The 27,868-nt window shown below is 34.1% G+C and overlaps 1 protein-coding gene across 1 annotated transcript in view; it reads left to right on the top strand.

The window, feature by feature from the left end:
• The first annotated feature begins 1,563 nt into the window (after positions 1-1,563).
• The window catches only part of shot (dystonin-like protein short stop), a 151,978-nt gene continuing 125,673 nt past the window's right edge, over positions 1,564-27,868 (top strand). The window contains exons 1-4 of the mRNA XM_013314165.1: positions 1,564-2,026; positions 11,205-11,266; positions 20,422-20,511; positions 23,336-23,506. Coding sequence (XP_013169619.1) covers positions 1,846-2,026; positions 11,205-11,266; positions 20,422-20,511; positions 23,336-23,506 — 504 coding nt within the window. The 5' untranslated portion in view covers positions 1,564-1,845. The remainder of the gene's footprint in view (positions 2,027-11,204; positions 11,267-20,421; positions 20,512-23,335; positions 23,507-27,868) is intronic.

Genomic DNA, 27,868 nt, shown 5'->3' on the forward strand with positions numbered 1-27,868 from the left:
CGGACTTCTGAGACTAAAATCTCCCTTAAAACATATCGTTATCTCTGTTTTGTCAAACATAGCTGCCAGGATGATGATACAGATTGTGGTCTCAGGAACCAAAATTAAATTCCTTAAAACATACCGGAAATATCAATCTAAAAGACTTTACACATTTTGTGTTATCTTATCCCTTCTTAACATAAAGCTGCCTGTCCATCATACGATAAACTAAATATATGTGTTGCCTTAAAAGTATTTGACACTAACAGTCGCCCGTGACATCGTCGGCGCGGAATTAAAACTAAAAGTTGACCTTGCAGACAGATACGTAAACAAAATGATTTTTTTTTCAATATTACAACAGACTACAATTTTATTAACTGTATAATTTTAGACAGTATTAGTTCGAATCATTTGTCGCGAATGACGTGCTTTCGTTACAAAGTCAAGTGTCAGAATGATTAGTGAGGGGACATAAATGTCGACATTTTAGTAAGGCTAGTGTTGCGCCAGTACAACGGCACATTTTCGGATTTTCTTCCTACCTATAGATAGGTGTTCTAAACCGATGTGCATGCGTAAATCAGGCAAAGGTGTCCCAGAACAGTGGGAAATGGAAGTCCAAACTTCTTCCCTCTTAGTAACGGGCATCTTTTACTATTATAATCAAGTGGATACAAATCAAATTCAGTTTTTTAGTCAAATCGTTTTGAAGTTAAGGTCCCTATGGAAAGTGTTATAACTACATTTCTTGCTTTATAAAAATAGATCATTTTTACTCTGTGAATCTACTTTCATGTCTTCATGAAAGTTTCTTTTATCGATTGTTGTTTGAAGATTATATCGCGGACAATCTGTATTTATAATTTATTTCGTGACTATACGGAATTGGTTTAGTTGTTAGGATTAGGATTTTAATTATATTGTTACTTTAAATCTTCATTGATAGTGTTTGTCAAAGTTTGATTTAGCTTACGGAAATTACCATGCAAAATGAAATTCATATTCTCCGTCTCATTACTACTAAAAATAAAAAAAAGTCTGTTACTTAATTTTTTTCTTGTTTCTTTGTGACTAAATGTTTTAATATTAACCAGTCTCGAAAGTGAAATAAATGTGTTCTGAATTAAAACAGGTAAAATTTAATTTTATCCTTGTTAAACTGGTTTTGATTTTTTTATATGTTACGTTTTGTATAGGAAATTATTTGTTATTTAACCGTATTCATACATTAAAAGTAAGTATAAATTTGTAAAATATCAAATTCTATTAAAATGTCTAAAAGTTGAAAATACCCAAATCCTCGTTATAAATCCGTTTATAATTACGTCGTACCAAGAACGCGTTAATGAATCATTAATAATAAGAAACACATCAGACCTCTTAATAATACGTCCATTATACAGTCTTGTGTGTTCCCAGGTTGTCACAGTTTGCTTTTAGTTACACAAGTGCGCTTTTTACAAATGACTCAACAAATCGAACAGTGCGAAACGACTTTTAAATAACATTCGAAATTTAAAAAAGTAACCGATCATTCCAATTAAAAAAAAACGCTTAACAAAAAAATAAAGTTGCCATATTAACATTAAAAACTTACAATAATTATAAGTTAAAATTAACAGTGAATCGAGTGATTTAAAGTGAATAAAAAAACGTGTCAAGATCAACTGTGTCAAGGGGTCTACAACTTACCTTTTGTAGTCACCGGGTGACATCGATCGAGATATATCGACCTCGGACTCAAACGGGTTTATTGTGGATTGGATTTTGGCGGATCCATTCATAATAACTCACTAAAATAAATTCGAGAATTCAAATAGTAGGGGTTTTAAATTATGTTAAAAGTGTTTGTGATATAAAATGTCTACACAAGCATATTACAAGGAACGTCTCGGGTTCGACCCGCAAGAGGCGATGCAAGAAAGCCTCAATGGAACTGCCTCGTACTACGACGGTCATCAACCCAAGCGACACCGCGGTGACCACCAGCCAGCGGAGAAACACGACCAGGTGTACGAGGAGAATCTGAGCAAATTCAAAGGTACAACATGTTGGGATTTGTTCATACAACAGTCAGGTTCGTGGTGATGGGATATAGAGAATGGTTGTTCGTGTTTGAGTATAATAATTAGGTTTTCTCTAGACTTTGATACTAATAATTGTTAAATTCTTGTTTTGATTGTTTTATAGTGTTGTATTAACACAATAATTTATATTTTACACTTTATAATAAAATCTACGAATGTACATAAACAGTTAAGGTGGAACAAATAGAGCTCCAGACAATTTGTGTAGTGTGGTCCGACTTACTAGCTTCGAACGAGCACGCTTCGAGCGTTTGGCTCGTGTATCGCTGTGTTTTGCCTATTGTCGGTTTTTTGAGGACCATACAGGAATTTGACCGCAGGGCATTACGGAAAATTATGTTTGAGGAGAGAGTAATGTTGCAAATTCTTTGTATGTCCACACTTGACTCGGTTTATGTTCACCTTGTTGTGTGTCTTAGATACTAGTTGTCGCCCGTGCCTTCGTCCGGGCGGAATTCAAGACTTAATTAGTAACCTATGTGTTCTTTCAGACTATGTTCTACATCTATGCCAAATATCAGCAAGATCCGTGCAGCCATTCTGATGATAACTTCAAACATTCATCCATCCATTCAAACATTCGCATTTATAATATTAGTAAGATAACAAGAAGTAAGATATAAGCTCTCAATTGTGTTATTAATATTAAACAAAACTAAACGTTAATATACACAAAACAACTATAATGAAAATATTTTTTTATCATATAACTGATAATATGTGCAATACGCTTAATAGAAATTTGTTATCAGCGACTATCTAATCAATGTAGATATAACTTTGTTCCGTGTTTGTTCTTCTTTATTTGTTTTAACTACGAATAATTTAAAAAGCCAATAATCCCTATCATTTACGTTTTTATGAGGACAAGTGTAAGGGCAAATCTACGCAGATGAGTCCACTGCGGACGGAAAAATGGGTTTGCATTCCCTCTGATACCTTTACCTTCGTTACCACGAATTGGCCCTGCTCGCCCGGTGAAATACCACGACCACACAAAAGACAAGCCTGAAGTGGAAGCAATTCCGCGTTTCGTCTGATGAGTGTGCGTCCCGGAGGCCAAATTTAGTCCTCTTTCCCTTCCCACCCTTTTTCTTATGAGGAAAGGATGGGAAGTGGAAGTGGGCTTTCCGGAAGTGAGGATGCATGGAAAGGGAAGATATTCTTTCTGTGCATCCTTTCCTCCGTCGATTAAAGGTAGGCAACGGAAATGCAATTGCGTATGTCTATGGGCAACAGTCACTTTGCAGCGATTTTAGGTGGCCGCTCGCTCGTTTGCCACCTTATGATATTAAAAAAAATATATGATTTAGATACCGGTATTCTTATGTTTGGAAAATACCTACATTTCGATTCATCCCTAGAGGAAGCATTTGTTGGAAGCAATATATTAAGATACCCTTATATCGTTATTAATATTCTTATAATAAGGAAGGACGTAAGGATATCTCAGCTGATTTGAATTGTCAATCTGTACTGTACTTTCATTGAAATTAGCCCGTATTCAATTGAACAGATAATATAATTGCGATAGATAAGATGTTTCCCGATTCATGCAGGAAAAATTCTTTTACGAATTTGTCTTTTACTAGCTATGGCCCGCAACTCCGCGCATGCGGAATTAAAAATGAAACTTTCTTATTAGCCTATGTTCTTTTAAACTGTGTTAGACGTCTGCCAAATTTAATTGAGACCCTTTGAGCCGTTCTGCAATTACCTTCTAATTAAAATCCATCCATCTGTACATTCGCATTTATAATATTAATAATACTAGCTGTCGCCCGCAACTCTGTACGCTCGGAATTAAAAAAATCTTAATAAGTAGCCTATGTGTTCTTCCAGACAATGTTCTACGTCTGCCAAATTTCATTGAGACCCGTTAAGTCTACAGTTAACTTACATCCATCCATCTATACATCCAAACATTCGCATTTATATTACTAAGATTTTAGAGGCAAGCAAAAACTTTTGTACGCGACATTATTAAAATTATGTTGGGTCTTTTTATATATATAAATTCACACGTATACGTAATTAATGTAAAATAAAAGAAAAAATAAGACATAAAAGCGATATCAGGTTTTTTTAAATAATTCTTTTTATTATTTCTTTATATTTGGATCACTTGATTATTGGCATGAAGATAAACCGGTTCCGAAATGTTTCGATGTTTGTTTGTTTTAATTATAACGTTAATATTCTTGCTAAAGTTTCAAACTAATTAATGCCGGTTTGCTAATGAATGTCATTTATAAATTGTTTTTATTATGAAATATTTATTACAATATTAAGCGTCGATAGCCTAATGGTTAAGGTTATGGATTTCTGATCACGGGGTCGGGGGTTCGAATCCCACCATTCGACTTGTCGTAAACCATATCCTAGCACAAGCCTAGAGCTTAGTTGGAATGGTAAAAGAAATATTAGTAAATTTACGAAAAAATCTGCCAATATTTTATAAAAAAAAATTGTTAAATTAAAAATAACCTGAATACGAATAAGCTTAATTTTATTGGTCTTTTAAAAGAAATTTAAATCCATTCTGTGGGACACAATTAGTGACATTTCCACTTAGCCGATGACTGCGCGACTTTAGCCGCGCGCGTTTTATAAACGCGATGTCAGTGTTATAGCTGCTTTTACTATTGATTATTAAAACCCTTTTCCACTAGCAAGTCTATTCCTAGAAGGAACATACAATTGGCATAGAAATAAACTATAGCACTAAGACGAAAGAGACCTGGCTCCTATAATACGGGTCTAGAACCTAGTTTAGGAATCAGGCGTACTATTACTATGTAATTTTATCATAATTTTGTTGCCTAAATAAACGATTTTTATTATTATTATTATTATAAATACATTTGCGAGACTGCTCATGCTATTTGTTCAATAGATGCCGGCGACCAGTGACCAACAGTTGATCGCTGACCCTGTACATTGGAACAAATCGTTTGATTAGTACAATCAACTCAACCTCTAATTGTAGACCATATCGTATGGAAGATTAAATTTTAATTACCCAATGAATTGAATACGCTCCGTTTATATGGTTTTGTCCGACCGAATTTATTTGGCTCTTTCTTCTATTGTTTTTGTTGAGTCGTAAAATATAGGCATATGTTTTTTTTATCCTGCATGAAACCAAAAAGCAGAAGAATCTTACTTCTTACGTCTTATAAATGCGAATGCTTAGATGGATGTTTGTTGGAAGTTATCTCTGGACCGGCTGCATGAATCTCGCGGAAATTTGGCATAGATATAAAACATAGTCTAAAAGAACACATAAGCTACTAATTAAGTTTTCTTTAATTTAACGGGGACGAAGTCGCGGGTGACAGCTACTTCTTTATATTTTGGTCAGTAGACAGTCTTAGCTTGTGGCATATTCTTACGTTCTTCTACGTTATAGAATTCATAAAAGAATGTGTTCGTTAAACTAAATTCTCATGTATTCATAAGTAGTATTTTTATAGAGTAAACTCCTTGTTCCGTATACATGTTGGCAATTCAATTTGTAAGCTACTGTCATTATAATAAAGTTACAAATACAGGTAACGACAGTAACTCGTAAACTATTGAATCGTCAGGTGTTTAAATAGGACTAGAGAAAACGTGTCGCCGTCCGACTGTGAAGGTCGATGCTATCAAGACGAACTACAAACGTACTTTACCGTTACATTTCAATATATTTAAATAATCTGTAAATACGTGATTAAAAAGAGTGTATCTCTTTCTTAAAGGCCAGCAACACATTTGTAGTTTCTCTAGTCTTGCAGATGTCTATGGACGTCAGAAACCTCTTTTTATTAAGGATCACAATGCTTGTATTCCGTTCTTAAAAAAAACTTTCGTTTAACTTTAATGGCGTGCTCCAGAAGAGTATCTACTACACTTACTGATTATGGCTGTCCAATATTATCGTGGTCTTGAGCTGATATGTGCACATTCTCGAGGCTTAACCCTATCTTAAGTTCAAGATGGACTAAAGAGGAGACTACTTTTAGACATTATTAGTTATAATCCTTTTGCGCGAATGACGTGCTTTCTTTACAAAGTCCTAAGATGAATAGTGAGGGGACATGAACGTCGACATTTTAGTAAGGCTAGTGTTGAGGCAATACACTGGCTCATTTTCGGATTGTCTTCCTAACACTACGCATTTAACCAACCACGCTGGCCCTGTGCTGATTGCTTGACTTCAGATCATATTGGTACATGGAATCGAACTCGGACCTGTCGAATAATCCAGTCCTTAACCTTTGAGTCGCCGACGTATATAATTCCTAAATTTAAATTAACCTTCCAACATTTATAAAACAATGTTCGTGTAACAATAAACTTCAAGTTGAAGGTCCCATATGTTACATTTAAGTACACAACCAATTTGCATATTTAACTTATCTTAAGTATAAGTTAGCGGTGCGCAGTTCCGTCGCAACTTAGATAGTAATATATTTAAAGGTTTAAATTTGCAACTAGGTCATTGCGATTTGTAATTTGCAATTGTCAAGGTAAAGTCTTATAGCGTAATTCACGGCACGTATGGCAAGATGATCGCCGTCTATGGTTGTGTTGCAAGCCTTATGTATTACGTGTAAAAATGTATAATATGATAGTATAATACGATTCAATCTTTATAGTCGCTCGTGATTAGCGAGCGCATGTTAACTAATGCGGAGCACTCATCAGTATAGATTCACGCTGGAAAGCATGAAACGCCAGTTGCTATTGCTGTCAGCTATATCTTTATTATTAATTCAAGTTTCCATAAACAACTTATACTGTTATGTCAAAATATCGAAAATCAAATAGGCACAAAATACCATGGCTTATGACCCGTCCAATTGAATATAGAAGTCTGTAGGATGAAGAGAAACAATGTGCCGCGTTTCTGCATCTTCTCACATCACGTCGTAACCTAAAACAGTGTTTGTTTGAAAATTACGAGTCGCCATAAAGTTTGCATAGCACTATACATACTTGGGCCTGTTTCTTTTATATTCTAGTCTTGCATAAAAGGCGCCTATAACTTCTTAAAAGAGCATTAATGTTAGCTATTCCTAAAATAAAATTCAATACGCGTTGTTCCAACCATTTGTAATCTAAAAACGTCTACTCTATATGGGAAGGTTCTCAAGAACAACTTGCAAAAAAAATGTGCCTTAATTTTAAATTAAATACTTCAGATAAATATTGATTGTTTTCACGACAGACCATTTTAATCAGATTGTAAAAAAATCACAATTAGACTATATATATTTCAAGTGTTGAAAACCCTGAGCCAGCGACGCTTTGCAATCTGCAGGTCCTGGGTTCGAATCCCGCCATGTACCAGTGTGTTTTTCGATTTCCGATTTACATATGTACATTTATCCGACGTTCTTACGGTGAAGGAAAGCATCGTGATGCTGCACATATCTGAAAAGAAATTTAATGATATGTGTGAAGTTAACCCGCACTGTGCCAGCGTGGTTGACTATGGCCTAGTCACCCCTAACTTAGGGTAGGCTCCGAGACCCGATGTGGGACGAATAGAGAGAGAGAGAGAGTAACGATATATATATTTCAATGTGTTACGTCAAAACGTCGTTCCCGATTAATTGACTTCGGTGTGCTTATTTTTCTATTTTAATGGCTTTCGATTATCTTATTAATTGTTTGCATACTATGAAAACTTCTTTTTAAAACATATTTAAGGAGCAACTAAATTAAATTAGTCGTCGTTTGCACCAATCTCAGTACAATTGATAAAATTAAAGGTCAATAAAAGCACACAGCGGTCAGAGATTCATTGCAGTGCAGTGACCATGCAATCTTATCCAATTGAATGGTTCATAAGTGAAGCCATTTTTCTACTCATAGTGTTAACGAATAATTGGACCATGTCTAATAGCCCTTAAATATTGAAACTTATAGAACGTTATTAACACGATAACTATAAGTTACTAAAATCGTTAAGCATCATCATCTTACTAAAATATTACAAATACGAATGTTTGGATGGATAGATGGATTGATATAAAAAACGGCTAAACACTCACGTATATTCTTCTGGTGGCACCACCGACTAGTTTCGAGCCCATCGGGGGCCCTTAATCAGGATGAGTGGTACTGGTATTATTTCGCCCGACGCTTGTCGTCGAGTGCTTAGCCGTTTTTATATAAGTTTAGTATAATGTCTCACGAAAGTTTGAATAATTGGATAGATGGATGTTTGTAAGAAGGTATCTCCAGAACGGCTGCATGAACCTCGCTGGATTTAGCATAGATTTAGAACGTAGTCTTTACGAACACATACGTCACGAAATACGCCGCTAAATATGCATATTCGTAAATTCGAATCTTACAATGGGTTTCAAATATCGAAGCACATAACAAAATATATTGTCATCCTTTTAATTCTCATTGAAATAACAAAGACGACAATATTTTTTTTATAAGTTTTATTGAAAAGTTTTAAGGTAGTGCAATGCAAATTTCTTTTGCTTGGTAAGTGAACATTACGTTATCTGGTGTAGAAGCAGCGATGTGCAGCGGTTCGGAGAATCGCTTGCGAAATAATCAGAAGTCTACATATCGTGTGAACCGACCCCTTTATTGTAAAGGTGCATGCACATGAAAATCTTTTTGGGAATGTTGACATTAAAAGATCTATTATGTGTTCATAATTACATTTCTATAAAAAATGTAAAAGTACCTTATTAGTTTCCACTAACGTAACGTATTATTTTGTATTTTTAAGAGTATAAAGAGCATATTTCTTGAGTAGTGTTCTACAAAAATGGCAAATAGGACGCCATTTAAAGACCTCTGAAAGAGTCCTTTATTGTAGTTATAGTCAAATAATAGCTAACTTAGTTTATTTTAGCTTATTAGATAAAATAAACTATTCCAAGTCTTCAATAACGAATTATACAGATTTTTTTCTGTACATGTATACGCACCTTTATAAAGGCAGTGAAGCGTAATGTACTCAATCAGCGCAATGCATTTGACTCAGACAAGTTACACTTGTATTAAAATCGGGCGTGTGCACATTCCTTTATGAGACTGCTTGCGATTTGAAATCTCATCTCGTTTGAGTTCAAATGAGATGCGACCCTTATTAATGTAACGAACTTTAGTCCAAGCATCGTTTAGTAAATTGAAACAATTTGCATTGCGGTGTTACGTAATAAATATTTTTTTTTCTTTGTATAAAAATATTAGCAGATTTTTTTGTAAATTTACTAATATTTCTTTTACCATTCCAACTAAGCTCTAGGCTTGTGCTAGGATATGGTTTACGACAATAGTCGAATGGTGGGATTCGAACCCCCGACCTCGTGATCGAAAATCCGTACCCTTAACCATTAGGCTTTTTTAACGTTTTTATTGAAACTTTAGTTGGATTAAGTTTGTTTCTTCTGTCGCATAAATCCATCCATGCTGAATTAAAAAAAAATTAGTAGCCTATGTGTTATTCCAGGCTGGTTTACTGGACTGGAGATACCTACCGAACGTCAATCCGTCCATCTAAACATTCGCATTTATAATATTAGTAAGATGTATATAGAGTTTTTTACGAGTTTTTTACTAAAATTATTTTATAAGAAAATATTTATGACGTAATTATAACTAATCTATACTACTTCTCAGTTTAAAAAGTTACAATGTATTAAAACAAAGGCTAATAAAAAGAAAAAAAATATTCCAACACGTGCAATGCCACGTACTTCCGACACTGAAATATTTTGGCATCGTCTAGTGTTTGGTTGCTAAAATAGTCATCTATAAATAGACTAAATTAAGAATGCTATTGATTCGCGTTCAGTTCGTTTACCTCTGGCTGATTTTCGATTACGTCGTGTTACTATTTACTAATGCTTTGAGACTATATTTTATTTAGTAACGGGACTTACCGTGGGTTTCTCCACACCACCTGGATGGCTGGCGTTCTACAACGGTGCGATTCTCGCGCAATTTCTTGCCTCGCACAGTCGCGTTGTGGAACGGTCTGTCCTCGGCGGTATTTCCAAACCAATACGACTTAGGGACCTTCAAGAAGCGAGCATACCATTTCCTTAAAGGCCGGCAACGCATCTACAGTTCCTTTGGTGTTGCAGATGTCCATGGGTGTCGTTGATCACCTCGGTGTTCCCGTCGCTCGTTTGCCCCCTTCTCTTATAAAAAAAAAGCGCCATCTGCGCCCGGCCATATTAAGCACGGTAAAAAATCATTAAATGTATTGGAACATAGTTGTTGGCTTTTAACAATTTTTTTTTAATTATATTAAACTTTAGTAACGTTAAATCATCTTTAGATATTGCAAATGACAGCAGGAATTTAATCTATCTAAAACTTTGATAAAATAATATTATATTACCTTCTAAGCTTATAAAAAATTTGATAAACTTCATATTTGTCTATGATTTTTTGATTATTGTGTCAACATTAACAATATCTAATAACATTAAAAATAATTGTGCATGCATGATGTGTGATTTACTAGATGTCGCCCGCGACTCCGTCCATACGGAAACAAACAGAACTTAATAAGTAGCCTATGCGTTCTCCCAGACTATGTTCTATATGTGCGCCAAATTTCATCAAAATCCGTTGAGCCATTCTGGAGATACCTTCACACAAACATCCATCCATCTAAACATTCGCATTTATAATATTAGTAAAAAGTAAGATATATAATGTTCGATGCATGTAGAAGCGAGAGATGTGTGTCAGGACGGCGCTAAATGGAGGTCCGTAGTCTCTGCCTACACCTGTGGGTTACGGGCGTGAGTTATGTCGTTGTATTAGTGATTGTGCGTAAAGTAATATGAAGTTGTTGGCTTTTAATGTCTTTTAGGTTTAATCAATAAATTAACTTTAGTATTTGGTTGAAAGATTTTTTTTATAAGTTCTGTGTATTGATTCATTTAATTTTATTGGTCTTACTAAAATATTATACTTTAAATCAATTTTAAATAATGATTTTGAAAATAAAAAAGTCTTAGATGTTATGTACGAATGAGGACTTTACGACTCTTAGTCCAAAACAGAATCAAACTTTTTATCGATAAGGTCAATGTGGTCGATTAAATAGATTTGTGATAAAAAAATTAATATGTTTTTTATATCTTTTATTTGCAGATGAACGAGATGCGATACAGAAAAAGACGTTCACAAAATGGGTCAACAAACACTTGAAAAAGGTCAGTTTACAATATCAAAGTCAGGTATTAAAAAAAAAACTGTCACACATATTTTATGTTTAAGATTGTACTTCTAATTATTAAAAGAAACAATTAAATACATTTTTATACCATTAAGATATTCGTAATTCCAATAAAATGTAACAAAATTTTATTTAATACCAGTCAAAACACTGTTGTAGCACAAATATGTAACATAGTAGCTGTCGCCGTGCGCGTTTCTTTTAAAATAAAACGTAATTAGTAGTCCATTTGTTTTTCCAGACTACGTTTTATATCTACGCTAAATTTCATCAAAAACCATCCATACATCCAAACATTCGCATTTCTAATAACTTCATATTAGTCGCCATTTATAGAATTTGACGTTTCTCTGTTTTTCTTAATTTCATTGTTGGATTGAAATAGAGTATACAATCCACGCAAAGCGAAGGACAATGATTGTATTGAATCGTAATAGAATCGTGTTTAATAAATTGACAACGACGTGACAGTGTTGTGCCGTGTCGTGAGTATGTCGTGACGTACGCTGCGTGTGTGGCGTGCCTATTACTAGTATATGACGAAAGACTTACGCATAGGAATAATAAAAGCAATCTTATTAATATTATAAATGCGAATGAATAGATGTTAGAAGGTATCTCCAGAATGGCTGCATGGATAGATGAAATTTGGCATAGATTGAACATGATCAGGAATAACAGAGGCTACTAAATTTTTTTTAATTCTCGCAGACGGAGGCGACAGCTTCTTAAACATTTTTATAAGCCTATAACTATGTAGGTACCTCTTCATTTTGTAAATATAAATATTGTCTGAGCGAATTAAAAGTTTTCGTTATTTTTTAAATGAAGGAAGATAAGCTTAAATATTCTGCCTGACTAAGAATTCTGTACTGTTTAAATTATAATACTTCCGTATGAGGAAATGATAAATAATTCCAAATGTTCCTTTTCGATTACATTTCCACAAAGTGCTATTTTAAATGATCATAAACAATCTGTTTATTCGCGAATGTAAACACATAATGAAATTATCAACAATGAACCTTTGACCAATAAACTAAGGTTCAAAATCATTTGAACATGTATCGGTTCGATAGCTACATTTGTATAGAACTTTCGTCTTAACAATAAAGACGATATTTGCTTGCATTGTTTACATTGCGTCGCAGGCTTAATGTACACAGAATACGTACAAAGGCAGCGTTATTCGCAATTTCCTTTGTTCGATATTATGCGACTCTGATCCTTCGTGTTAAGTAAATATTGAAGCATATGTTTCTACATGCATTAATGTTTACAAAACTGAGAATTATAGCATTTCTATAGATACTAATGAATAAAGAGTTATGTTTAAGTTTAAAGTTTAATTTAATAATATTAAGCCATTTTTTTATATCATAAGATGGCAAAAGAGCAAGCGGCCACCTGAAATCACTGAAGTAGCGAAGTGACCGTTGCCCATAGACATACGCAATTGCATATGCGTTGCCAACCTTTAATCGACGGAGGAGAGGATGCACAGAAAGAAAATATTTACCCTTTCCATGCATCCTCTCATTCGGAAAGTCCACTTACACTTCCCATCCTTTCCTTATAAGAAAAAGGGTGAGAAGGTAAAGAGGACTAAACTAGGCCTCCGGATTTCATTTTTCAAAATTTTTCCATTCAAAATTTATAACGATATGAACTGCATGAGAGGTTACGCAAAACAATTTTTTTAAAAGTCAGTCAGTAGTAAAGGGCCGAGGACCTGGTCACTTTTGTTCGGTTGTATCCACAAACCGTCATTAAGATTTAACTTTGTAAAATACTAGCTGTCTGTCACCCGCGACTCCGTCCGCGCGGGATGACAAATAGATGTTGGCCGATTCTAAGACCTACTCAATATGCTCACAAAATTTCATGAGAATCGGTCAAGCCGTTTCGGAGGAATATGAGAACGAAAATTGTGACACGAGAATTTTATATACAAGACTAGTAGTTGCCCACGACTTTATTGCGCGGAATGAAATAAAATCTAGAGTATCTAAAAACATATAGCCTATAAGGAACCAGGGATCAAGTAGCTTCTAAACAGTGTAAGAATTTTTAAAATCGGTTAAGTAATTTCGTAGCATGTTCAATACAAACAAACAAATATTTTCTATTTATAAGATTAGTATAGACAAAGTAAAATAATAGACCTTCCAACTAAGATCATACTTATTGTAACTTGTAAAATAACCAGTCTGGTGTGTCTGTTGTTTTTGTTAACGTATCCTTCATCTTAATACAGCCAGCTGGTTTCGATCACAACAAAGAACAAAGACATGATTATTGATGATTCAAAGACGTTCCTTGATACGTGAAAGTTGAACAGAAAGGATATTGTCCAACGGATATGGGGAGATATTTTTATAAGCCAGATGATTCAGAGGTCAAGAACATATGGATGTAACGGTAAAGGTCCATTGAATTTTTATCAATGTATCAAAATTGTTGTTTATATCTTATATATAAAATTCTCGTGTCATAATTTTCGTTCCCATACTCCTCCGAAACGGCTTGACCGATTCTGATGAAATTTTCTGAGCATATTGAGTAGGTCTGCGAATCGGCCAACATGTATTTTTCATCCCCCTAAATGTTAAGGTTAGTCCACCCCATTTTTTTTTTAGACAAACGCGGACGGAGTCGCGGGCGACAGCTAGTTTATATGTAAAATTCTCGTGTCACAATGTTACTATACTCCTCCGAAATGGCTCGACCGATTTTTATGATTTTTTTATCCATATTTAGTAGGTCTATTATTCGGTTACTACCTATTTTTTAATCTAGCTCGGAATGAGTCGCGGGGCACAGCTAGTTAAATATAATTTTTTTTAAGCATATTGCTACTAAATATTCTTATGTCAAGTAAAATTTAACGTTTCATTTGTCTAAAATAACATGGTTTCTCTGGCCTATTTTGTCAGTCACAAAAGTTATTATTCAGGCAAACTGTTTCTTATCTAACCCTCTATAGTTATTGTTGTCTAATCAAAATATTATTGTAACATAACTTGCGATATTTCTAAGTTAGTATTTAACTTTAGTGACATAATCTAATGTTATGTTAACTTTGAACAAAGGATGTAATGTAGGCTCGCTGACGCAGCGGTCAGGCGCGCCGTGGTTACATTTGACCCGAAGCCTGACTCACGCTCAGATAAACATATTTCACAGGGATAAGAAACGCTGTACAGTCAGAGACTTTTATTTCCTACCCATTTCGAAAAAATCTTATTTGAAATTAACAATGCAATTAGAAGTAAAACTTGTATCAACACACATGCTCAATTATTTTTGAATGCGCACGTACGTAGTGGCGATCTCGATAGTACTAGTTGTCATCGACACCCTCCGTGCTAAAAAACCATAATTAGTATGTTCTATATGTTCTTTCAAACTGTTCTATATGTATGCCAAATTCAAACAAACATCCATCCATCTAAACATTCGCATTTATAACATTAGTAAAATAGTAAGTACCATTTGGTTGGCTTCAAGCATATGCGTTGAATGATGACTGATTTTAGCTATCTTACTTACTAAAAAGAAAACATCTCATTTGTTTAAGTTAAGATTATAATTAAACTTTCATCAGCAATACTCAGAGTTTCAATGTAATCTGATTGTATTTATGGCTTAAATTATCTTCAATTTAAATGGGTTAATGGCATCGTTAGTCCACATGTATGTAATAATTTCTCTTGTCATAAATTACTTTTTAATAAACATCGTCTTTTTACTTATACATTATTTATAGTGCTTTCGACAAGATCTTTAATTTTAAATCGTAAAGAAGACAAGAAAGACAACAATCGTATAACCCTACTTACTGTGTATGTACCCAAAATGTCTTGACTACATCTTAATCTTATATATAAAATTCTCGTGTCACAATTTTCGTTCCCATATTCCTCCGAAACGGCTTGACCGATTCTCATGAAATTTTGTGAGCATATTGAGTAAGTCTGAGAATCGGCTACTATCTATTTTATAATCCTTCGCGGACGAAATCGCATGCGACAGCTAGTAATATTATAAATGCGAATGTTTAGATGGATGGATGTTTGTTTGAAGGTATCTCCGGAACGGCTGCCCGGATCTGGTTGAAATTTTTCATAGATGTAGAACACATATACTTTAAATTAAGTTTTTTTTTATTTATATCCGTGCGGACGGTGTCGCGGGCGACAGCTAGCACCATATTAATCGAAATGTGTTTTCTGTCATCAGCCAAAGAGTTTTTCTTTCAATCTCTTAAATAAATGTCTCATCCTTATAAGTATTCATGCACGATACTTAAGTTTTAGTACCAAAGTTGACGTAATCCTTTGGTTTATGAGGTGGGCGTAAAAAATCGACAATTTACGAGCTATGTGCCACGTGTACCATATGGTGGATGACCTTACCTGGCGTCAAGAACAACTCGCCCACAACAATAACTAAGTGTTATAATTATTGAACGTTAACATACCAGAGACAAGACGATAGTCTTTTATGGATATTGTCCTAACAAAAGTGGAGTACCTTCATACTAATAAGACGAAGTCGATCGAAGACTTACGTTTTAAATCCTAAGTGAGAATTTTCGATATTTCTCTTCTAATAAAAGAAGATCTGTAACTCTTAATATGATAATCATCAGCTTACTCTACGTCCCCACTGAGGACGGAGCCTACACTAAGTAAGGGGTCACTAAGCCATAATTAACCACGCTAGCACAGTGCGTGTTGGTTGACTTCACACATATCTTCGAATTTCAGGATGTTTTCCTTCACCGTAAGAACGTTGGGTATATGTACATATGTATATCTAAAATCTAAAAACACATTGGTACATGGAGAGATTCGAAGCCAGGACCTGAAGATTACAAGTCAAATGCTATCAACCCTTGAGCCACCGAACTACAGAGATTTTGTTGTCAGAAATCCGCGCTGAATCGTTCACATCTTAAAGTCAGTGTACACGCGTAAATAATTCAATAATAGCATGTGATGGTATTACCAACTAAGTAAACACTTGTGTCATAGATTTGTGAACCAAAAAAATATTTGATTCATTCTTCTTGTCCATTATGAATCACAGTTCTAAAATAAGACATCAATCAATTAATTTCAGCTGTAAACATCACTTAAATTCCTTTACGGTAAACAGTTTCCTTTAACGACCGAACAAAGATTATTTCAAGAATTGTCATTAATCATTGAACGAATGTTATGCACATCTGAAGAACGAACATCGTAATGGTTTATATTAATCATTCGTAATGACTCTTGTGAGCGTCGGTGGCTCAGGGGTCAAGCACTTGACTTGCAATCTGCAGGTCCTGAGTTCGAATCCCGCCATGTACCAATGTGTTTTTCGATTTCCGATTTACATATGTACATTTATCTGACGTTCTTACGGTGAAGAAAAACATCGTGATGTTTAACATATCTGAGAAGAAATTCAAAGATATATGTGAAGTCAACCAACCCGCATTTGGCCTGCGTGGTTGACTATGGCCAAATCACCCTTAACTTGGGGTAGGCTCCGAGCCCCTCGGTTGGGACGTATAATGAGCTGATGATGATGAATGACTCAAACTTATAAAGTAAGTTCACGTTCATTTGTACCGCATTCATGTTTAACTATAAATCATAACGAACATAATAGAAAATGCCAAAAAGGTAACTAACATTTGCATTCCGATGAATGATTTGATGACATCTGAACCAAGTCTGAATATTTTATAGAAATCGCTGAATCAATTGTAAATTCTATTAATCTTACTAATATTATTAATGCGAACGTTTGGATGGATGGATGGATGTTTGTTACAAGGTATCTCCAGATCGGCTCAACGGATCGTGATGAAATTTGACACAGATGTAGATCATAGCCTGGAAAAACACATGAGCTACATTTTTTTTTAATTCCATGCGTACAGAGTCGCGGGTGACCTATAGTACTTAATGTTTTGCAAAATAATTCTTCTTGTTTCCATGAATATTACTACCATTTGAGAGGTACCTCAAGGCTCCGATTTAGGTCCAATCTAGTTTTAATTTTTACAACGACATTGCGGTTAATGGAATTAGAGATTTCTAATTGTTTTCTTACTTTTAAATAACTTAATAACATGAAAATGGATTGTACATCTAAGTCAAAAGATATGTGTGACAATTTTAGTACTGTATCGTCAATATTATAGACCGACAAGGATATCTGACCCGATGGGCATAAGTCAAACTAAATTATGACGGAACACTAGCGCCCCCCTGTCAACGACTAAATTCAGTCATAAGATCCCTTTCGTACTGTAATGTCAGCTGTAGTATGTAGGTACTTTTAGACAGCATTGGCGCGAATGACGTGCTTTCGTTACAAAGTCCCGTGTCAGAATGAATAGTGAAGGGACATAAACGTCGACATTTTAATAAGGATAGTATTGCGTCAATACACTGGCACATTTTCGGATTTTCTAGCTAACAGTACATATTTTCTGACAGAACTAGATAACTAGCGACTCTCATGGGGCCAGATATCCTTGTTTGACTTTAGTGATAAATTAAAGAAGTGTTCATTTGTTTTGTTCCTTCATCGCTTATCGTTTGGACTTGGAGCAGCACTGGAAGTATTTGAAGGTCTGTAACATACACAGATTATATTTTAAATGTATTATGAGTTGTAGTTTTTTTTTTTAATTTGAAGTGGTTTAATGCTGGTTGTAAAGAATTGAAGAAAATAAAATGTTGCGCAAAGAGTTTGATTTAGAATTTGAGATTTTCAATTTCTTTGTTTTATATTATTTTAATTTAAGTCTTCTTGCATGTATATTATAAAGTCAATAATATAATGACTTACATATTTTATATCTATAGCTTGTTTTATATCTATAAGATATTTTTAGCCCATGAATGTATTTCTGACATATTTTACATCAGTTTTTTTTTACACTTAGTGTATTTTTATTTGCGTCGTCATCGTCATTCTCATCTACAATTTGTCTCGCAATTTCTAGTTTTTAATATTTAATCATGTTAATAATTTTGGTATTTCTACCACCCGTGTGAAGAAATTATCTCTTACAAAAGGTTTTTTTTATAACATATGGTGACAAGCGAGCGAGCGGCCACCTGAAATCGCTGAAATAGCGAAGTGACCGTTGCCCATAGACATACGCATTTGCGTATGCGTTGCCTACCTTTAATCGACGGAGGAGAGGATGCACAGAAAGAAAATATTTTCCCTTCCCTTGTATCCTCTCATCCGGAAAGTCCACTTACACTTCCCATCCTTATAAGAAAGAGGTTGCCGTTAGAGATGTTATTCTTCCCTTGGGTGGTTTTAAGAATGTGTAGTTAGATAGTAGTCTTTGTGTGTATTTAAATAGAGTTGTATTTGTATTTAACAATGATAAACCTCAACCAGGTGTTTACTTTCACGCTGCTCGGACAGACTTACACACGTCTTCATGTTTGCGAGATCGTCAATAATCAACCGTGTTGTCCTCCTCAACAAGTAAGTTAGGTGTGATCTAACATTTATCCACTGATGTTACATTAAAACATATTGTTGTCTCTCTTTTTTAAATAGAATAAAGAGGATAACGATATGTTTTTGTACCTTGCAACAGTGGAAATGCACTGTACGATTATAGGCTATGTTTTATTGTTGTTTTGCATGGAATTATTTAGTTTTGTTGTACAAACACGTAACCTATGGATATGTCGTGTGAAAAGGAATAAAGTTAAGTATGTGTATATTAGAGGAAGTTTGAAATTAGCGCCCTTGATTGAAAAATTGAGAAGCAAAAGGTGACATGGTTAGGACATGTTATTCGGAGGGATGATGATTACATAAACAAATTAGTGTATGGCTACAAAGGTAGAGACCAAAGAAATGATGGATGGATTGTGAAAGAGGATATGCGTAAGAAAGGAGGTGGAATCAGATATGACGGCTAATAGAGATGTATGGAGGAGTACATACTGTGCCTATCCTCAATAGTTAAAGGGCAGCTTGATGAATACGTAACATGTAGTCTTTGTACTGTTGAATAGTTTAAAAGTAGATTACTGCTTTCTTTTGTAAGCAATTAAGTGGAATAAATTGTTTACTAAATATGTAGTATGTTAGGGTAAAATGGTACATGATTGCGATTTGAAATATAGTTGTTAAGACCGATGATTGATTTTTCTAATGTCTCCATGTAGTGTTGATGTGATTTTGATTACTATATTTATAAAGTCTGATGCATCCAAGTAATGATTTCAATGTCATTCAGTATTAAATGGTTCATCTTAATTATGTTGTGCATAAACATCTCTATGTATCATTATTGCTACTGTAAAGATATTCGCAATTAAAGAAATTGGTATTATAACATTAGGATTAAGGAATGTATTGATTTAAATTATGTAAGCTTGTTGATGTTATTATAATTGTAATATTTTTTATTATTATTTAAATTTTCGTAAGACATTATAATCTTTATATATATAATTCTTCTATGAGTGTGTATGTCACTGAACTTCTCTCAAACGACTGGACCGATTTTGATGAAATTTTTTGTGTGTGTTCAAGGGGATGTGGGAATGGTTTAGATTCACAATTTTCATCAAATATTAACTTCATATTAATTTATTCAAATTAAAGACGTGTAGACAGGACAATGTCAGTCGGGTCCGCTAGTAAACTTATATAAAAACGGCTAAATATTTATTCGTCCGGTGGCGGCATCGACTAGTTTCGAGCCCATTTGGGGCCCTTCATCAGGGTGAGTGGCTCTGGGACTCACCGATCGAATACGTGAGTGTTTAGCCATTTTTATATAACTTTTTTAAAATTGTTTGCTATCTTTTTTTTCTTAAGCAAGAAAAAGTTATATTTGCTATGGTTACTTTAAGTTTATTATTATAAGCATGTGCGTTGATTTGTTTTTTCGATACTTTATTCACTTTTTTTTTTCTTAACGTTTTGTAGTTAATGATAGTTGCATTTTATTAATGTTGTGTTCGGATTTTCGTAGATTTGTTTTATTAACAAATTTTTTATACGCACGATATACAGGATGTTTTAAAGAATAATAGTTTAGTTTTGTGAATACATTTATATATTAATATATATAAATATTTGCAGGTGAATCGACACGTGAACGATCTATTCGAGGATCTGCGCGATGGACTCAATCTTATCTCGCTGCTGGAGGTGCTTTCTGGCGAACACCTTGTGAGTATTGTTTTATTAAAGCTGTAAAAAAACTTACGCTATTTTTTCTTCCAGACAATTGTCGACATGTATGACATCATCGAGTTTCATTGAGCTGTTCTGTTAACCTTCAAACAAACATTCCTTCATAATTTAGTAATCTTTCATACTTATGACAATTTCATCATCAGCTCACTATACGTCCCCACTGAGGGGCTCGGAGTCTACCCTAAGTTAGGGGTGATTAGGCCATAGTTAACCACGCTGGCCCACTGAGGATTGACTTCATATATATCTTTGATCTTCTCAGATATGTGCTACATAACGATGTTTTCCTTCACCGTAAGAACGTCGGAAAAATGTACATATATAAATCGATAATCGAAAACCACATTGGTACATGGCATTCGAACACAGAACCTGTAGATTGCAAGTCAAGAACAAACCTGAGTCACCGACGCTCTCCAATATGCCAATTTACTTACACTAAAATTGCGAAAGTAATCTAAGATTTTATAAGGACTGAATTATTAAGACAATCTCAGAATGTTATCTTTATCAAGACAAGTTAGATTCTAAGGTGACCAGTTATTCTAATTCTGCATACCTGTATCCAAGATTTATGACTAGACAAACGGCTTTATAACTTGAATCTAATATAATTTATAACATATTGAGAAATTAAAACGAATAATTTGAATCTGTATTTAAAAACTGGTTTCCTTTTCATTGTCTTTGATTTTTAACAGATTTCAAAAAGGAGTTTCTCAATTAAGAATAAGAATAAATTTATATCACAAAAACACATAAGAATAATAAACATTGAAGTATCTAGGTCTACTTGAAGTACTAGGCTGGGTCTGTATCTCGGGGCCTAGATTCGTCTGTATGTTTCTTTCTGTTTTTTTAATAGTTTTCAATACCAGTGATATACCTATATATATTTTTGATGTACGCTAAAAGAGTAATCAAATAGATTAAATTGAAAAAAAATGTTCAAAGTTCAGTTGTTTTTGGTCATTCTATAAGTACATAGTCACAGCCAAATTAAGAAATGACCGTTTGAAATTGTATTTGAAGCTCGTATAAGCAAATCATTTCTAAGAATTGTAAGACAAGCTTCTGTTTTTGTATATTACTAGCATTTGTACGGGACTTTGTACGCGTAGAATTAAAAAAAACTTAATAAGTAGTCTATGTGCCCATAGTGTTTTAGACTATTTTCTTATCAAATTTCATCGAGATCTGTTGAGCCATTTAGGTGACATCTTCTTCAAACATCCATCCATCCATCCATCTGGAACATTCGCATTCATAATATTAGTATGATTTAAACTTTAAAAAAATCGTTAATATTTCAAACCGAGTCAATAACCGATAAAGCTTTATTAAACCTAAGATATTTATGGATAAAGCTGTGGTTAAAAGGTCAGCTAATTTAAACTTTGGATATCAAATTTTGAACGAAAACTTTTTAACAGTTAAGTTATAGACAATAGCAGCTGATAAAACAGCAGGTGTGTTACGAAGTATCGGAAGCACCCCAACACGATATACGCTAATGGGGTCAAAACTAGGGCTGTCAATTTTAAACGTAACCAAACAAAAAATAACACCCCATATGATTCTTAACTAACAGCGAAAATAAAACTACGTACGTTACATTTCTCGCGTTTCAATACTTCACAAACTCGAAATTGGCAACCCTAGACTTTTAAGTTACAATTTAGGGCGCATTTGTATGATAACTATCTTAACCTGTATAAATTAAGTATAACATAACTTGTAACGATTAGGAAAGTGGATCAAAAAGTAAAAGAAATACTATAAAGATAACGATCCGAAAAAAACTAAAGTTAAACCTGAACATTAACACGTTGAGCGCCACGCGTATTTCTAAGACAATCCCGTTCAGGCCACGAGCGCCGCTTATACGCACTGGTATTGAAGGGCCGGTGTCAATACGTTACGCGCCAAGTCTGTTTCGTTTTTCTTACCGCTTAGCCCGCTCAGATAAAATTTCTTCGAAATGGATTCGTGTCCGTTTATCTTTTTGCGACAAATCAGTACATTTCTTGTCTCCGTGCAAATATAAATTTTCTTTAGTTCTCATGTTACACGCTGTCAGCCACCGATGGTTGACGCGATCTAAACAGAAAGTCTAGTATCAGCCACCGATGGCTGACGTGGCGCTCAACGTGTTAAAGAGTCTATCTGTAACCCACCACCTTATAAAAAAAGAATAATTAAAAACTCCATTGTGGCCTCATCCATCATTTTTATAATATGAAAGCGATTAGTACTAGTATATTTTAGCTTAATAAATTAGTAACCACGCCCTGCATATTAAATCTTCCAACCATGATATGCGTTTTCACACACACTTCATCATAATAATGAGTGCTTTAAATAATTAAATATCAAAATAACACGTGTACGTAATACGATAAAAAGATTTAAGAACACATAAAACATTAAATCAATAAACACAAAGTACTAGTTGTCGCCCGCGACTACGTCCGCGCGGAATTTATAAAAACGTAATTAGTAACTTCTGTGTTCTTGCAGACTATGCTATATATGTATGCCAAATTTCATCGATATACGTTCTGCTATTCTGGAGATACTTTCAAACAAACATCTATCCATCTAAACATTCGCATTTATAATATTAGTAAGATGTTCCTGCGAATAAAAATAAAATTTTTGGATAAAAAATGTAGACGTACAGATACATATTTGTGCATTCTCTTATACAATAATTAGTATGAAAATAATCCATTTAAAATTAAAATCCAGATTTAAAAATCCAAATATTTAACAATACTTTGTCGTTGTATTTCAGCCGCGCGAACGAGGCCGTATGCGTTTCCATATGCTGCAAAACGTCCAGATGGCGTTGGACTTTTTACGGTACAAGAAGATCAAGCTGGTCAACATACGTGCAGAGGACATCGTCGACGGCAACCCTAAACTCACCCTTGGTCTCATCTGGACCATTATCCTGCACTTCCAGGTCAGTCAGCATGATTTATAAATAAAGCTACGCTAATTGTTAGAAGCTATGCTTATTTCTTATTAATTAACGTTTAGTTTTAAAGACGTTCAAGTGATTTTCACAATGTTTTCGAGTGTTTTTCAAACCAATACGACTTAGGTTCCTTTAAGAAGCGAGCATACTATTTCATTAGACCGGCAACGCAGTTGTGTTGCAGATGTCCATGGATGTCGTTGATCACATCGGTGTTCCCACCACTCGTTTACCCCCTTCTTTTATATAAAAAAAATTAACCATGGGTTTCTAAGTCCAAAATACTCGTTTTAAATATATTGTTATCTCTGTTTTGTCAAAGATAATAACAGTGTTGAAGGATAATGACATTGTTCTACAGAGATTTTGGGTCCAGAAACCCACGGTAAATAAAAGTTGAAGTTCTGCGCAGGTACTGATTGTTGACTGATAATTTATGTCTTCAAAAATAAAGCAAAGAGGCATCACTTATTTACTATTACCTAGCCCAAATGTTATATAACAAAGTTACTACAGCCTTGGACAAATAAAATAGGTCATTGTCCGCTTAGCAAGATTAACTTGGCTTCTTACTATACGACACCTTCTAATATATTTAAGCCGATTAAACTTACTCCTTACATCGCACTTTTTCTATCACATATGTATATAAACTACAGTTGTATAAAAAAATCAATAAGTCAAACTGTACCCCTATTACTGAAGAATACGAATCGAATAACACACTCGTTAAAATCGGTTCAGCCGTTCGGAAAAAGACTATTCCATATCTTAGGGAAAATATTTTCATTATGTGCATCCTCTCCTCCGTCGATTAAAGGTAGGCAACGCATATGCAATTGCGTATGTCTATGGGCAACGGCCACTTCGCTACTTCAGCGATATCACGTGGCCGCTCGCTCGTTTGCCATGTTATGATATAAAAAAAAAAGATTTGCAATTCCTCTGATCTTGTGAATTATTTTCTAATAGCTAAATAACTTATATTTAATTCGCAAATACTTTATAAATCTATTTAAATAACTCTATCGTATTTGGATAGTTGATTTGAATAACATACACTATAAATCCATCACTTAAAGGATTAAAGACAATATATCTATACCCAACTAGTGTTATCCATGACATAGAAATTTCGCATTCAGTACGTCAATACGCCAATGTGTGTCGTGTTTATTTTTATCCTTATATGTTTATCGATATTATATATCTATTAGTTAACTTGGATAAGAATCTAAAGTAAAAAGTAACACCTTTTATAAAGACAAATGAGTTAAAGAATTACAATAATGTTAACACTTTAAATGCCACTACTATTTCCAAGTACTAAACACTTCGTGTCTCTGTGGTTACGATAATATTATAATATTTTGAAATAGTTTATTACTAGGTATAGCTATGTTTGTAAACTGAGTTTTAATATTAAATCAACCATAGATTTACTCAAAATGTTTAAATACAACTAGGTGTCGCCTGCGAGTCCGTCTAATCGGAATTAAAAAATAGTTAGCAGCCAATTCTCAGGCGTACTAAATCTTATATATAAAATTCTCATGTCACAATTTTCCTTCCCATACTCCTCCGAAACGACTTGACCGATTCTCATGAAATTTTGTGAGCATATTGAGTAGGTCTGAGAATCGGCCAACATCTATTTTTAATCCCGCGTGGATGGAGTCGCGGGCAACAGCTAGTATTTGTATAAATTGCATTTGTCCGTAGTATATTTTCATTGATTTAAAATCGTCCATATGTTAACAATTTAAATTGGACGTATATTTCTCAATGAAAACTTGTTTTAATATAAATATTCAGGTCATGGTTTCGTTAAATGACGTATTGTAATTAATTTCTTTTCATTAATTAAACTCATTGACAAATTCAGACGAATAATCTCGAAATCGACAAAAGCATATTATATAGGTTATTCTAATTGGTTTAATTAACCGAGAAAAAGTGAAAGTTTTTAATTTTCACTGATATTTTTAACCACAATTTTAATAAATCGTTAATTCTGTATCTCCGTATTAAATCGCTTTTCAAGTCTTTGTACTTTTAATCCGTTGAGGTTAAAAGGCCCTCATGTTACAAAACGGCTCAGCAGTGAAGGTGTTAAGCTCGAACAATCGAGAATCAAAATCATTCTCATCCAGTATACTACAAGCTGGATACTTAATACTTAAGTACTAGCTATCGCCCGCGACTGCGTCCACGAAAAATTAAAGAAAAAACTTAATTAGTAGCCTATATGTTCTTCCAGACTATGTCCATATATGCCAAATTTCAGCGAGGTCTGCAGCGGTTCGGGAGATATAAAACAAACATCCATCCATCTAAACATTCGCATTTATAATATTGAGTCATCCAGTGTTACATATCTAAAGTAATACAAAATCGTGGATCATTTTGTAATCTGATGACCTTTCTATAATCCTCTGCAATAGAAGTGTTCAAATGTCACGATCGTTATATAAAACCTTCACAGATCAAAACGTTTTTGTACTCACTTTCCCTTTCAAAGTGTAATCCTTTATTTAATACTAGCTGTCGCCCGCGACTTCGTCCGCGCGAAATTAAAAAAAAAATATTGGTCGCAGCGTAATGTTATATAGCTTAAAGCCTACCACTATAAGTCAAATATCTAACAAAAGAATCATTTTTCAAATCGGAGCTTCCTGAGATTAGCGCGTTTAAACAAATAAACAAACTCTTCTCTTTATAATATTAGTATGTTTAATTATAGATTTAGCTTAATTTTTTTTTAATTAGCTCCTATTGACGTTTATTTTTTCAATAAGTGTTTATGTTTATTTTGTTATAATGCAGTTTCTGTTAATTTCACTTTAAAGTTAGACTGTTATTATTATGCTATTAGTTGTTTAGAAACGGGAATTGATTCATTTACAAGATTAGTTGTCGCCCGCGACTCTGTCGGTGTTGAATTAAAAAAAAACTTAAATAGTAGCCTATGTGTTCTTTGCTATGTTCTATAACTATGCAACATTTTAGCGAGAGAGCCATACTAGATACCTTCTCATCCATCCATCTAATTATTCGCATTTACATCAGTAAGATTAGTAGTCATATCGTGCTATAATAGGGTTGTTTGAAATAAAACATATTTATAGAATACTAGCTGTCGCCCGCGACTCCGTCCGCGCGGGATTAAAAATAGATGTTGGCCGATTCTCAGACCTACTCAATATGCTCACAAAATTTCATGAGAATCGGTCAAGCCGTTTCGGAGGAGTATGGGAACGAAAATTGTGACACGAGAATTTTATATATAAGATTTTCTGTCACATTTCTGACATTTGATGTGACAACATGCATATAGATTTTGAATACCATAATGTCACTATCATGCACCCTATTTCAGGTTCAATTCTGTTTAAAATAAACGATAAAAACTTTAGTAGTCAATCGATATAAAACACGATTCTTCCCTTGTTATGAGTCAGGGTGATGTCATGCAAAAGCCCTCACTTTCGCTCGTAAGTTACCATGAATTGCTCGCTTCGATTGCGTTTAACTCTGGTATTTCCATATCCGGAATCTTGTGTATTCTGAAAACGTTAACAGTTACGAAAGTTTTATAAAAAAAATTAACATCGTTTTCCACTGCCGGTCTGAACTAAAAATAACTCTGTTTTATGGACAAGTAGCTTTTGTACGCGACTCCATTAAAAAAAAAACTTAATTAGTAGCTTATATGGTCTTTGACACTATGTTCTACATCTGTGCCAAGTTTTATCAAAATCCGTTGAGACATTCTGAAGATACCATCTAATAAACATCCACCTAAACTTTCGCATTTATAATATTAGCAAGATTATTATGGGTTCGTTTATCTCGAGTTTAATAATTGGATATCTTTTAAAGGTTTTAAAACTTTAAAGTTTCAATAACCACTCGAAACTTTTAAACTTAAAACTTTGAGTATATTAAACTTTAGTTCAGTGCAAAACAAACTAGGACTCCTTTACACTATAATTTCACTTTCATTATTGCAAAACAACTACTGTTAAGAAAAACGATTATAGCTCACTATAATTGCGGCGAGTTTTCGCGTAGGTGGCGCCTTAGGCAACTTAGGGCCCATACACACCTGGCTATAGAGCGCAAAATTTTTATCGCAAATGGAATTGATCTTAACTTATAATAATAGTTTAATTGGTATTTTCATGTTTTTAACGTTTGCTGCTGATAAAGATAAAATTTATTCGCGATATAAATCTGCTCTGTTCTCTGCCCCTGATCTGTGTGAATGGAGCCTTACACCGCCTTATATAGACTTGCAGGCCCTATGTACAGCGTGCTCCTTTTACGTATAATTTGAATAAACAA

This window comes from Papilio xuthus, unplaced genomic scaffold, assembly GCF_000836235.2.
Source record: "Papilio xuthus unplaced genomic scaffold, Pxut_1.1 DF829758.1, whole genome shotgun sequence".
Lineage (NCBI taxonomy): Eukaryota > Metazoa > Arthropoda > Insecta > Lepidoptera > Papilionidae > Papilio > Papilio xuthus.